The 13,855-nt window shown below is 52.4% G+C and overlaps 1 protein-coding gene and 1 long non-coding RNA gene across 11 annotated transcripts in view; one reads left to right on the top strand and one right to left on the bottom strand.

Moving 5' to 3' along the window:
• Window positions 1-256: 256 nt before the first annotated feature.
• Window positions 257-2,445, bottom strand: LOC134737306 (uncharacterized). The gene is made up of 2 exons (XR_010122072.1): window positions 2,260-2,445; window positions 257-1,501 (listed from the first exon to the last, which is right to left on the bottom strand). It is a non-coding gene; the product is annotated as an uncharacterized lncRNA (long non-coding RNA).
• The window catches only part of JDP2 (Jun dimerization protein 2), a 43,788-nt gene continuing 31,184 nt past the window's right edge, over window positions 1,252-13,855 (top strand). The window contains exons 1-2 of one of the 10 annotated variants that reach the window (XM_055288740.2): window positions 1,252-1,756; window positions 12,651-12,874. In XM_055288740.2, the coding sequence (XP_055144715.1) occupies window positions 12,674-12,874 (201 nt within the window). In that variant the 5' untranslated portion in view covers window positions 1,252-1,756; window positions 12,651-12,673. Of the gene's footprint in view, window positions 1,792-2,558; window positions 2,640-2,809; window positions 3,048-3,145; window positions 3,397-3,776; window positions 3,794-3,850; window positions 4,125-11,132; window positions 11,152-12,434; window positions 12,453-12,650; window positions 12,875-13,855 lie in introns of those variants that run through there. The other 9 variants (XM_055288741.2, XM_055288738.2, XM_055288739.2 and 6 more) reach the window with 9 other exon arrangements.

The raw sequence follows: 13,855 nt of genomic DNA, 5'->3' as shown, positions 1-13,855 counted from the left end.
GACATAGAACAGGTGAGAAATCATGTCTTAAACTTTGTGTACCTTGAAGGTACATGATAGATTTTCAGTAAATACTAGGATAAAGACTAGTTGATTGGCCGATTACTCAGAACTATCACTTTCTCCTTTGATTTTGGAGGAGCAGGTCTGGGGAATTCATTATTTTACCTCACCATTTCAGTTTTCCCCTCTTTGCGAAGAGCTTGGGATTCATCAATCTCCATTAAACTTTAAAATGAAATAGTCCACATAAGTCAGAGATGCAAAACCCAATGTATTAATTAGGACTTTTCTAATTGCAAGTAATAGGAAACCCAAATTCAAACTGCCTTGGGTAAGACATAATTTACTGATTCCTATAGCTAAAACCTGCAGAAGTCAGGATGATGTCAGGCATGCCTGAATTCAGGAACTCAGGCAATGTCATTGGAACTTGATCTGTCTTTCCCTCCGTGGCTTGGCTCTACTCTTCCTCCCATTATCTTCACTCTCAGTAGATCCCTTTCACGTGGTGGCTTCTGGCAGCTTCTCTTTCCAGCAGATCCACAAAATTCCCAGTCTCATGAGATTTTCTTGGGATACATGACGATCTCTCAATCAGTCCATTGACTAGGGCTGGGTGTGTTAATCAGGACTTTTCTAGTTGTGATAGGAAACTTAAATTCAAACTCCCTTAGGCTGAGTCACTTGTCTGTCCCTAAGAGCCAGTGTTAGATCAGCTCCATCCAGCATCCAATGTCTGCATAAAGGACCCAGTTTATGGCTTCTCCCTCTAGCCTCTCCCAGAGGCAGTGACTACGTGGAGGGGCCTAGTAGGGAGTATGTGGCCGGAAGGGAGGCCTTGAAGCTGTGTTCTTACAGCATCCTATATGAAATTGAAAAACATCCATATCAAATAACAGAGAAGATCTAATGGAGATTACAGGGAGGTAGAGGGGACTAAAGACCTCCCAAGTCACCCCTTGGTGCCACCCCTGTAACATATTTAATCTGTGGGGGAAGCAAAGGCCCAGTAGGACTGCTGGTGGCCCAGCCACAGTCCAAAACAGGCCCTAGAGAGGACGCGCTCTAAGAACACACCCTAATTATTAGTCCCTGAAAATAGATCAGTTTAGTTTATCCAAAGCCCCAGCTGAAGACACATCAAGTAGTATTGCCTCTGTTCCATGTTTTGTTCCATATAAACGTCCAGACACAGGTCTCATGGGAGAAACATCATGAGGCAGTTTCACAGTCCCTGGCTTTGATCTTTACGCTGTAGGAAAGGTGTCATTGGCCTTTCTGGGGTGAAGAGTCATGCTCTTCCACAAGAATATCAAATTACTGCTCATTTTCCAATGTATATTCTTTCAGGGCTTTGCTTTCTTCTTACCTGCCCACACCAATGCTGTGAGGGAGACTGCTGATGGCGAAGGTGAAAATGATCAGGCAATGTCATTGGGACTTGGTCTGTCTCTCCTTCCATTAGCGCAATTCTTTTGTCCAGAAAGATTTCACTGCACTGGGGAAATAAGGAGAATAAAGTCTCATGCACTCACTCACATGAGAGAGACATGCATGTTCGGGTTTGCTCAATTGCACCCATCTGTCTCAAGTCTTGTTGTTTCTTTCACTCTGAGCATCTGCACTCCAAGAAGGCATGAACTTTTTCTTTCACTTCCTCTCTTCTATGAGTGATGACCTGACATCACTCTCAGAAGGAGGCCGAAAGTCGCTGAGTATAAAAATCGTCACTCCTATCTGGCTTAGGCAGAAGGTAGGGGGCTCGATGGGTACCCAGGAGCTCTGGAGGTAGGAGATGCCACCTAGGGAACCCCGTTCTACCTGAGGGCTCTGTGTCTTTGCCTTTGTATACTGGAGGGCACCATGGATGTCGCCTTCCCTCTGGAGTCCCCTTCACCATTTCCTCTCTAGAAGGATGGAAGGTGGGAGTGGGGTTGGCTATTGAAGCTGTAACGGGGAAGAAGGCCACTTGGGGTCTGCTGAGGGCTGGGTCTGCTCACTGCTGTGTCCGGAGTGGAAAGGAGAAGCCCGCTGGAGCAGGGTACAAGCCCAAGGGTCAAACTGTGCCAGCAGTAGAGCAAGCCACGGTCTCAGGCTGCAGCCCTAGCGGAGGGCAGGCTGGTGCAGCGAACCACCTCGGGGCCTAAGGGCGCTGGCGGGGGCCGGTGGGTAGGGGTAGGAGTCCCCAAATGCCTTCATCTCAGCCCAACCTTCTCCATCGAAAAATAAAGCAGGCTGGCGATATCGCCTCCTCACCCGCTCAGTCCTGAAGTGTCCAAGGATGAAACTGTGCGGAAATTCTCCCTGTCGTTCTCAGTTTGGGGGGGAAGCGCCGGGACCGAGGTACATGGTTAACACAGGCTGTGCGTGAAGGGGCTTTTGACTTGTCCCCCGGCCCCGGCCTCTCGCGTCTCCCTCCTAGGGCTGCGGCTGCTGCTGCCTGGCGGGCACAAGCCGGGCGGCGGTGCGCGGGGGGTGCGCTTACATAACCGCTCGCCGCGTCCTGCTTTCTCGCGCGCTCCTGCACCGTGGGGTGGCGGAGCCGGGGGACTGCATGGAACCCGGGACGCCCCCGTGGGGAGAGGAGCGCGAGCGGCCGCGGGAGGAGGGCGCCCAAGGCGGCGGGGGAGGTTAAGGTCAGTGGGTGTGAAGCGCCGGCTCCACACCCCTCCTCCCCGGTCCCCTCCTTCCCTTCCTCTCCGTCCCCCTCTGACGTCTGGAGCTGGCAGCTCGGCCGGTTCCGCATTCCCGACCCCTCCCCGCCGCCCAGGGGCCGCTATATAGCCGGGGCTGATGCAACCCGTCCCGCCGCCCGCCACAGCCTGCGGGAGGGACGCTCGGCGGCCGCGACGGGGGGCGCTGGCGGCGGCGGACGCTGCAGCGGCGGCGGGGCTGGCGCCGCGGCGGCTCCCGGGCCGGGACAGGCCTGGGCACCGGGCGGAGCTCCGCGGCCGGGAGGCAGCGGCGCGGAGCGGGCACGGCGCCTGCAGCCGGGCCCGGGCCCCGGCCCCGGGGGCGCCGCCTCCGCCCGCAGCTTCTGCACGGTGGGTGCGAGGGCGCGCGCTGGGGGCGCCAGGACGGGCGGGGCGGGGCGCGGCGCGGGCACCTGGGACGGCCGCCCCCGCGCGGGCGGAGCGCGAGGAGCCCCAGCCCAGCCCCGCGGGGAGGCTCCCGCAGCCCAGGGACCTCGAGCTTTCCCAGCGCCGGGCGCTGCAGCCGAGCCCCTCCCGCGAGGCGCCCGGCAGCCCGAGGCTTCCTTTTGGTTCCCGCCCCGGGACGGGAGTCTCCGTCCGCTCCCTGGGCAGCCGGGGCGCTCCCTCCTTCTCCCTCCCGCGCTCTCCTCCCCCGTCCGTTTGCAGGGAGGTGCTCTCCTCGGGCGGCGGGGAAGGCGGGGTGAGTGGGGAGAAAACTGCCCGCGGAGACGGGCTGTGCGGGTGGAGATGGAGGGTGAAGGGCCAGGGAGGTGCGGGGTTGGGGTGGGAGTTAGATTGTGGAGGGATGACAAGGACCTCCTGGCAGGGAGGAAGCGCGACTCCCGGAGGACCTGGACCCGGAGGAGAGTATTGAGAAGGGCTCGGGATTTCCATCCAATGAAGGCAGCTTCTCTCATGGCCATTGCTTTGGAGCTCTGGGCTGAGAGGGGATCTAGGGGTGGCCGGGGTCCCCTTTGGGCTCTCCTGTCTCCCACGCCAGGTTATATAAGGAGGCAAGCAGGCTCCTGTAGGTAACCAGCCTCTCCCTTGCCCAGCCCAGCTTAGAAGGCTCTCCTCTGCTCCTCCCCTCAAAGGAGGTAGTCAAGGGGTAGGGGTGCAGTGGGGGGTGGGAGAGTGTGGGGGTGGATTGGGCCTTCCACCTGGACCCCTGGACCCTGGGATGGCAGAGCCAGGCTTTGCCTGGATCAGTGGGAGGAGCAGGGAAGATGAGGAGGCTGGGGAAGATGGGGAGGTCCTGGCTCTTTTGCAGGGATGGAGAGACTGGTGGAAGGAGAAATCAACTGACCCCCTTGGGTCATCTCCAGTTGCAAGATGGCCTGGCCCTTGCCCAGGGTGCTGCCCTCCCTGTTGGAATCCAGGGCATGGGGCTCTGGCCCGACCACGTGTGCTTAGGGCAAATGTGCTCAGGTCTGTATCTCAGAAAGGGCTTGCAGCCTGCTTAGGCGTGTGTACCCAGGCTTAAATCTTGGTGGTCTCTCCCTAGGGTCTTAATTTGAGGAGCATCAGGAATTGGGAAGCTTTGAACCATGTTTGGGTACATTTGTACCCAAACGTCCTTTAAGCCCTTGATAGAAACTGCGTTCGCATATCATCTCCCTTCCCCCCAACCATCCTTCCCTGAGGGTTTTAAAAAACACTTCCCATTGCTTTTACCTTTCCAGCAAATCTGGCTGCAGCTTGGATGGATGGCTTATCTTCCTTTGCAGGTTTCTAGGGGAGAGTTTAACCAGGTATCAGATGTGAGAGTGGCTCTGATTTTATATAAACCTGAGGATCCAGGAAGAGAAGCAAAATCTATTCTCATACCTCTGGGTGGTTAAGGTTTTGCCTTGTTTAGAGCAGGGAGGATGGATTTCTCAAAGACTCTTCTGTTCCCTTCTACTTTGGCTTTGGTTCAGAGCTGCAGGCAGCTCCAGAATCTTCCTGAAGAGCTGGGTGCTGTGTGATTTGAAGGGCTGCAGGAAGTCATGGGTGTATAGACCTCTGGCTTTTCTCCTAGGTTGGCTGCAGCCACCTCCAAGGAGATGTGTTGCAAAGTGGTGACAATGCCCCCTAGGAAGGGTTTGGATAAGGGTCTCCCCACTCACCCACTGCCTAACTTTTGCAGCTACCAGGGAATGCTCCTCCTGACTCCCTGGGTTTGTTGTCATCTCCCTACCTGTTTGCAGGATGTGTGGGCATTTTTTCCAACCTGCAGAATCCCTGGCAGGAATAGGCTCTCTGGGCCTCATTTGTCGTGGGGCTACTGGTGTTGCAATGGGCTGTCTCTCTCGAGTGTCTGTTTCCAGCTCCACTCTGGAAAGAAAGGGGCCAACGCCGACTCTAGGCTGGCCTGCTCTGTATTCATTCAGCCCCAGCTCAACTTGAGCTATCAGAGCCAGGGTTGAGGGCAAGCTACATTCTTTTCTGCCTTTCTGCTGCAGGATGCAGTTTGCTATTTTTCCATGCGAATGAATTATGTTTAAAACCGAAATGGGAGGAAGAGAAAAATGGAGAGAGTGTATATGAGTATGTGTGTGTGCATACCTATAGGCAGGGGAGGGCAGCAGGCACATTATTTTTCCATTTTCCTTTAATTAAGGCTCTGTGGAGGTGTGTTTGAAAACAGAGGGTCTCCTATGCCTTTGAGGAGGGTGAGAACGCTGTTTTGGCTGCATCCCGGGCCATATGCAGCGTATGGTGGCCAATGAAACCGGGCCTGGCTCATTCTGTTGCTTGTCTTGGCAGTCGGTTCCATGGCTTGTATTACCGGCTCTGGAACTTAGGGGCTGCCAAGCTCCATGTGCCTGTGTATATGTGTGTGTGCGTGTGCATGTGTGTGCACACGCGTTCTTGTGTGTGTGGTTTGGCCTCTCGGAACTCAGCAGAGACAAATGCCTTAGCGACCCAGTCTTGGAATTTTCAGACTGTGTTTCTTTACTTATTGCTGGCTGTGGGAGGCCTGGCCAGAGCCCACCATTCTTAGTTGTTGTTGTTTTTTAGTCTATTTTCCTGCTGCAGCCCATGGGATTTAGTTGCGGAGCTCCATTTGCAAAGCTTCAGCTGGCCAGGGCATTTTTTAAAAAAAGACCAGGGCGGTTATCACACCTTGTGTGTGTGTCTGTGTTAGGTGTGGTATTGTTAACCCCTGCCAGCCACCAAGGACCAGAGCTGGCATGAAGCAGAAGGGGAAATAGAAAGCTTGTCCAGTGGTTGTATGCTCCCAGCTTCCTCTTGCTGCCTGGGTTAAAGATTCCTGGCAGAGATAACTTCATATGTATTTATTGAGCACCTACATTAGGCAGAGGACAAAGCTATGTTATAGGCAAGGCCTTGGAAGCATTTCTCTGGTCTCCAGGGAAGAGCAGGAGTTCCCTGGGGGTTGGTTCCAGGTTCTTCTATGGCTGGGATGGCTGTGCAGGGATCACGGCTGCCAGTGTTCAGTGGCTTCTCTTGAACCTAGCTACCCCTCCTTGTCTTCTTATGAAGCAGTGCAGGGATGGAGTAGATTAAAGGGCACAGGAGATGCTGGCTTTCTGCCTTGGGGCAGAAATGGAAACCTAGTTCTTGATGGCACCTTGTTGCCAGTGTCTGTGCAGCCGTGTTCTGGCCTGCAGGGTGGAGGAGACCTTAGAGGGAACCGAGGCCGAGGGCAGGTGCTGGGCCCCATTTCTGCACCTTCTACACAGCCCTGACCTGGCACCCTTTGTTTCTGTTCTTCAGTCAACTGCCAGGATACAAGAGGGTCCTGCCCTCTTGGGGTTTAGAGCTGGAAAGTGGGAGAGCGGAGAATCCTCTGGGAAGAATCCTCTTCATGGCTGCAGGAAAGAGAGACTAGTCCAGAAGGGACCTTGAGGGGTCATCTGGCACTAGTGCCCCTCCAGGAAGGAAGGCCCTGGTGGCCACACTGACTTCACTCTTAGTATGTGCAGGCACTGTTCCAGGTACTTTCCAAGTATTAACTAATTTAATCCTCTTGACAGCCATACAGGGCAAATAACATTGCTATTCTTTACAGCTGAGGAAAGAGAGGCACAGAGAGGTTAGGGAACTTGCCCAAGGGCACACAGCTAGTAAGGGGCAGAGCTAGGATTCACACTCAGGTGATCTGGCTCCAAAACCGCCACTCTTAATTAACCCCACCTTCCTCTTGGCCTGCAGAGCTGGGGACAGCCATCTGAAGAGGGCCTTTTGCTGCTCGCCTTCACTCTCAGTCTTGGGGCCTTCCCCATCATCTTGCTTCTTGCCTTCTGGATCTCCTTGATTTTGGAAGCTGCGTGACCTATGTCATTCAGATTCCAAGAGAGAGGTCATCCTGGGTGATTCCTTAGCTCCAAGAAGAGGCTTCGTGGTTGATTCTCCAAGATTCATGGTAGCAGGTACTATGCGCCATGACCACTGGCCTGGCACCTTTCTGACCTTCTCTGTGGACTCCTGCCCTCTGCATCCTGTTCTCTCCTGGGAATCTTCCCAGGCTCTGGCTCCCAAGATCCTCCACTTCTCTTGTTGAGTCTCAGTCGCCATTGCCCATGCCCTGCCCTCGACTTCCAACCCCTTATTTCTCATGGGGCTTGCCCCTGTAAACTCCCTCCCTCCTTGACTTGTCATTCTCACCTCCACATTCTCTTAGCACCAAGCCTTGAGCCTTAGGCCATCTGCACCCACGTGCACACCTCTTCCTATTCCTCATGGCAGCCCAAGCCAGCTGCTGGCCTGGAGGGGAGCTTACCGTCTCAAAGAGGCCCAGGAGTTTTATAGCCTCCTTAAAACCTTTGTTTCTATGGACAGAAAGTTCATGATGCAGATGCTGTTTCTCTTAACCTGTTTCTTTTTATTTACCTTTGCCATTCCGGATGAAAATGCTGATTGTCGGGCACTTTCTAGCAAGAATGGCCCTTATACATTTGACCCATAAAATAAGACTGTTATTATTTATAGACACTTCCATTAAAAAAAGATTTAAGGACCGGGCGTGGTGGCTCACGCCTGTAATCCCAGCACTTTGGGAGGCTGAGGCGGGTGGATCACCTGAGGTCAGGAGTTCGAGACCAGCCTGACCAACATGGAGAAACCCCGTCTCTACTAAAAAACTAGCTAGGCATGGTGGCGCATGCCTGTAATCTCAGCTACTCAAGAGGCTGAGGCAGGAGAATCACTTGAACCCGGGAGGCAGAGGTTGCGGTGAGCTGAGATTGCACCACTGCACTCCAGCCTGGGCAACAAGAGTGAAACTCCGTCTCAAAAAAACAAAAACAACAAAAAAAAAAGATTTAAGGCGTTAGGTTGGTGCAAAAGTAATCACGGGTTTTGCCATTATGCTCAATGGCAAAAACTGTGATTACTTTTGCACCAACCTAATATCTTAACAGATTTACACACAAAAAGTGAGAGAGGAAAACAAGAGGGGAAAGCTTAATAAGTTACCTTTAGCTTTTCTTTTCTCTGAAATGACACTTCATGTTAGTATCTCCCAGGAGGGTCTATTTTCTAGACTTGACATGTTTTGTGTGTGTGTGTGGCTTTTCTTCTGCTTGTACAATGCAGTGCCCACAGGCCACTGAGGAAGAGTAGAGAGTACAGCTGTCAGACCTTTTTTTGTTTTTTCTCAAGTTCTTTCCTCTTGGATCCATCTGGTCCCCATTTTCTTCAAGCTGGCTTTCAGGGAGCTGCATCATAATCTTAGGATCAACAACAGCTTGGGGTCCACGGTGACCTTCTGAACCTCGCCTGTCTGATTCATGCCTTGCTAGTCAGTCGCCATCTTGGATGTGTGCTTCACCCAGCTTTCCTTCACTGGCTGGCTTCCAACTTATTCCTGGTCAGTGTCCCGCATTGCCAAAGTCTTCTTGGATTCCAGGCCTATATTTTGAGGCATAAGCCCCATTTCCCAGTGTTGGTGTTCTGCCAATGGATAGAGCTTGCTCCTTATTTATGCCCCCTAGTTACTCATGGAGACACCGAGGATGTTTATCTTCCTTTCAGACCTCCTGGGCCCTGAAGGGAAAAAACTCTGGGTTCTTCTCCTGAAGCTTTTAGTGCGTAGTTCTTCTTTTCCTACTAAGTTGTTTCCGTATGGAACAACCAGTGTGGGAGATGATTTCACCTCTTGTCATCTTTCCTAAGTCTTCCTTGAAGTGGGTAAGTTCCTTCTGGCTGTTATTGGTTCCTTGCTGCTGCCACCTCCACCATCCCTCACTCCTCCTTTTTTGTAGATCCCTAAATCATATCAAATTGTTTTATTTTTCAAATCACTAAAGTTGCCTTTCTGCCTTGGATCATCAGCCAGCTCTTTGCAGTTAATGAGGATCCAATTATGAAAGGCAGCTGCTCAGCTCCTCCATCTTCTATCCCCCACCCCCAGAGACGTTTAGGATGACTTCTGGCTGGTGAATGGCAGCTGTTGTGGTTGTCTCCTAGGAATGGCATGGCTGAGGGCTTTGTGGTTTATATCTGAGCAGTTAGGGGCTCTTTTGCAGGGGGAGGAAAGAGAGGGGGACTTTTGCTTCTACAAAGGAAAGACTAGTGCCTTATCTCCTGGGTGACGCTTGTCATTGGGATGGAGTCACAGGTGAGCAGGAATGGCAAAATTTATGGGGCCCCTGCTCCCAGGAGGTGGCCACCCCTTCAGGGGGTTCCACAGTAGCAGAAAATTCATTATATTTTGGGATCATTTGTTAGTGTCTCATTTCTACCATCTGTATGAGAATAAACAGAAGCTGCAAACAGAGCCTATCATTCCCGGAACAGAATGGGGTCTGGCTTCCATCTCCCAGAGATGGAAGGCTTAGGCAGGGAAATACACAGAAGCCTCTGGAGTGTTTTTCTTGGGGTCTACTGTGGGAGTGAATAACTTGGAGGTGAAATTACAGCCTGATAACGAGCATCTAAGCTTCCAGAGACGGATTCTTACACCATTTGCTGAATTTTGCTCTGCTGTGAATTTGCTGTCATTTGTTCATTCATTTATTCACTTAGTTCTTACTTCAACAAGTATTATTGATGACGCTTTCTGCACCAGAAATGATGCTAAGCACTGGGGTCACCCGGGCAACAACCAGCCCTGACTGCTGCTTACCACCTGGAATCACGGCACTGCTGGCCGCGTGGCCACATGATTTGTTCCCGGCACAGTTTTGCTACAAGGAATAGGTCTTCCTGCTGGCTCCTTCCCTGTTCTCCTTAGAGGAGGCCAGGGGAGACATGCAGCTCATCTACAGTGCCCTGGAGCGGCCTCCTGGCTTGGCAGGCTGCAGCCCTCTCTGCATTGCAGGTTCCATTCCAGAGGGCTGAGAGGGGGCTATCTTACTGCCACTAGGCTCCAGTCCAGCTCGGAGTTTGGGGGATCAGAGAACATTGAACACCCACATGTGAGAGGTCTCAGGGGCTATTTCTGTGTCTGGGCTCCCATGCAGGCTACCGTGGAGTTATTCAGGGAACTTCCTAAACCTGGATCTCCTTGGGGGGTGGAGGGTCCTCTGTGCAAGACAATGACCCTCTACTATGGGCTGGTGTCTGAAAGCCCACCATGAGAAAGTCATTCCTTCTGCTGAAGGCATCATTACCTGTTGGACCCCAGGAAGGGAAACAAAAAAGGAAGGGTGAGAAAGCTTTGGTCTAGAACCCTAGGACCAGGAGTCGAGCCCTGGCTCCAATCCTCTCCAGCTGTGTGACCTTGGAGGGCCATTTAGCCTCTCTGAGCTTTAGTTTCCTCCTGTCAAAATGAGGATGTGGTTTAGATGAGCACAGGGCCTCCTTCAGCTCTAAAACTGTAACTCAGTGTGATTGAGCCTCAGATCTTTTTCTGATGGCCCAGGGGACACTGGGTGAAGGAAGGAGAGAAAGGATGTGAGTGGGAAGGAGTGCTAAGAGGACCGGGTATGGGAGGCACAGTAGGTAGAGCACAGATAGAGGAGCCTGAGGACACCAAATAAAAACTCTGGGGCAAGCCGGGGAGCTATGGGCGGAGGCTTTATGACAGATGCAACAGGCATGCTGAGGATGAAATGGCCGGTCTACTTCCCACTCCCAGGCACCTTGCTTTAGACACCTTGCTTTAGACAAAGTGATGGCCAGTGGAAACCTTTGTGCTTGAGGGTGCAAGTTACTCACATGCTTTTCCTCTTAGAGAAATAGAACTTATTGGGAAATAGACTCTGGACTTGGACAGGGAACCAAATTTCACCTTCAAAAGTGAAATGGAGATGGAGAATATGGCTTGCACTTGTGCCCAAAACAGGTACACGAATGCCTCTCTCTGGAATGATCTAGACCTGGGAAGCCGAATGGGGGCAGGTGGTTGTGGGTCACCCTCCAAGGCCACTCCAGCGGGAGATAGAGAGCCCAAGAACCATGTGGCCATCTGAGTACATTAACTGCCCAACAGAGAAGCATTGTCTGATGGACATCAGATCTTCCCTCTTCTGCCAAATACATCTCTCTCCATGGGAAGAGACAGGTAAAGATGGAAGGATAGGCCAAAGATTTTCCCTCAGGAGTGCTAAGCCAGTGAGTATTTTGATTTTATGGCCCTGGGCAGAAAGGTGAGAAGAGGGAGGAATGATTTCCTTTCCAGGACTAGAATCTAAGAGTAGTTTTGTACTAACATGCTACTTATAAGGCAGCTTCAAAGCTAAGACTGCACATCTGACCTCCATATTCCTAGCGCCTGCTGGCTCATACTAGGTGGTCAGTAACTGGATGGATGGGTAGGTAGGAGGAACCCTTTAAGGGACTGGCTTTATTGGCAGACCAGCTTTCTTCACTGCCATCTGTGCCTTGAAATGACCATTTCTTACCCATGAGCTTCCCCCAGTAAAGGGAAGGAAGAATTCCCTTGGTGTTGACCTGTCTAATTTACATCCTTCTTCCATGTCTGAATCTGTCTTCCCTTGTACACCTTTTCGGTCTGGCAGAGCTGGAATATGTGTTTGCTCTGAGAATGAAGAGAACATGGAGATAGCCGGGCGCGGTGGCTCACGCCTATAATCCCAGCACTTTTGGAGGCCGAGGTGGGCGGATCATTTGAGGCCAGGAGTTCAACACCAGCCTGGCTAACATGATGAAATCCCGTCTCTACTAAAAATACAAAAATCAGCTGGGCATGGTGGCAGGCGCCTGTAAATCCAGCTACTCGTGAGGCTGAGACAGGAGAATTGCTTGAACCCAGGAGGCGGAGGTTGCAGTGAGCCGAGATCATGCCACTGTACTCCAGCCTGGGTAAAAAAAAAAAAAAAAAAAAAAAGAGAGAGGGCATGGAGGAGTTTTCTGGTACTGGGTTCCACAGGGAAAGCACATGCTGATTAATTCCACCTGCTTTGCCTCAGTCCCTTCCTCATAGATATCACACACACTCACCTTTAACTTAGATTTGCTTCATCTCCTATTCAGGGTGTCTTAACAAATATGCAGAATAGGATGCGTGATTGGAGGGGAGGCACCATACCAGACCAAAAATAGCTTCCTCTGAAACAGGTGTGAAGGTGCTTGAGGTTCCGCCGTTATAATTCACTCTCTTCAGAGACTGTATGCTGCAATTGAAATCCCAGCTCCACCAGTTTTAACTGTGTACAACCTTGAGAGAATTATCGTTCTAAGCTTGGCTACTTCCTCTGTGTAATGACCTCTGATCCAGCCTAATGGGGCTGCAGGATTACCATGGGGCCTGGCACATACCAAAGGCTGAATACCTGTTGCCTATGACTGGGTCAAGCATTGCCTTCAAAATGAAAAAGGCAGACACTTCTGGCAGTGCCAAGGGTGAGCTTGGTGTGAGTTAATTGAGCAACTTTTCCTCTATAACAGGAAGGACTATATGGCAGGAAGAGCAGCTGGGTGGGAAAGGGATTCAGGGGAACATCGGTGAAAGAAGCGACAGTCCTGGCAAGACGAGGGACTTGAGCCCTCCTGGAGTCCCCAACCTGGCTGACTGTCCTGCTCTTTTGCTGCCCACTCCAGGCTGGCCTGCCACTCCTCCTGCTATGATGCCTGGGCAGATCCCGGACCCTTCGGTGACCGCAGGCTCCCTGCCAGGGCTTGGCCCCCTGACCGGACTCCCCAGCTCGGCCCTGACTGTGGAGGAGCTGAAATACGCTGACATCCGCAACCTTGGGGCCATGATTGCACCCTTGCACTTCCTGGAGGTGAAACTGGGCAAGAGGCCCCAGCCCGTGAAAAGTGAGGTGAGCGAGCCTTTTACCCCTGGCAGATTCCAGGTCTGGCCTTAAACCCACCGCGGGACCTTAACCTTGATGTTCAAAGTGTGGTCTGAGGACCAGTAGCATCCATACCTCCCTGGGGTTATCAGAAATGTGGAATCCCAGGCCTCGCCCCAGGCCTTCTGTATCAGAATCTGCATCTTAACAAAATCCCCCAGGGATTCGTGGACATATTAACACTTCAGAAGCACTGGGCCAGGGGAGGATGTTTAACCTGTCTCTGGTTCTCCGAGGGGCGGGGGAAGAGTGATAATAATAACAGTAATGAATAGCAATATCTCGGCCATCTCTCTGGGGTGGTGGGAGGATCAGGGGAGATAATGGGAATGGGAATGTGTACGTGTTTTGAAAAGTAGACAAGAGAATGCCAATATTAGGTTATCTTTTAAAATTGTTATCATTAGTCACATCATGGCCTCCACCCCTCTTGGCCCTTTCTGCAGCTGAACCAGGGAACTTGGAGGAAGAGTAGCGTGGCCTCCCTTCCCAAGCAGCTGCCAGAGCTAGGCATGGCCTCGGTCAGCCAGCAGTGTCTGCCTTAGATGGCGTTTGCCCGGGACCCACACGTGGAGCACCCACATATGGCATTTGCAAGGAACTCCTCCTCAGGTTCCTTGCACCTGCAGTTCTCATGAGCCCTTTTCTCGGAGCACTGGTGAGCAGCAGCAGTCCCCAGCATGGCTGAGGATCTATGCAGGGCATGCCCCCGGCCACTTGCCCAGGGCTGGCCGTTTGTCTGAAGGCCTGTCCCAGCAAGGTTCCCAGCAGCGCTGTTTCTTCAGAGGCCTGCCGGAGTAGCTGCCTCCTGGAAAGGAGGAGCCTGTGGTGGGAGGTGGGGAAGAGGCTGGGATGGGGAGGGCGCAGGAAGCGGCTGAGCATCTGGGAATGGCAGCTCTGCTTGGAGGGAGAGTTCACAGGCAAAGGTGAACCTGGGGGGAGCTCGGA

Source organism: Symphalangus syndactylus, chromosome 8, assembly GCF_028878055.3.
Source record: "Symphalangus syndactylus isolate Jambi chromosome 8, NHGRI_mSymSyn1-v2.1_pri, whole genome shotgun sequence".
In the NCBI taxonomy this organism is placed as follows: domain Eukaryota; kingdom Metazoa; phylum Chordata; class Mammalia; order Primates; family Hylobatidae; genus Symphalangus; species Symphalangus syndactylus.
This window is presented reverse-complemented; position numbering and strand designations above follow the sequence as displayed.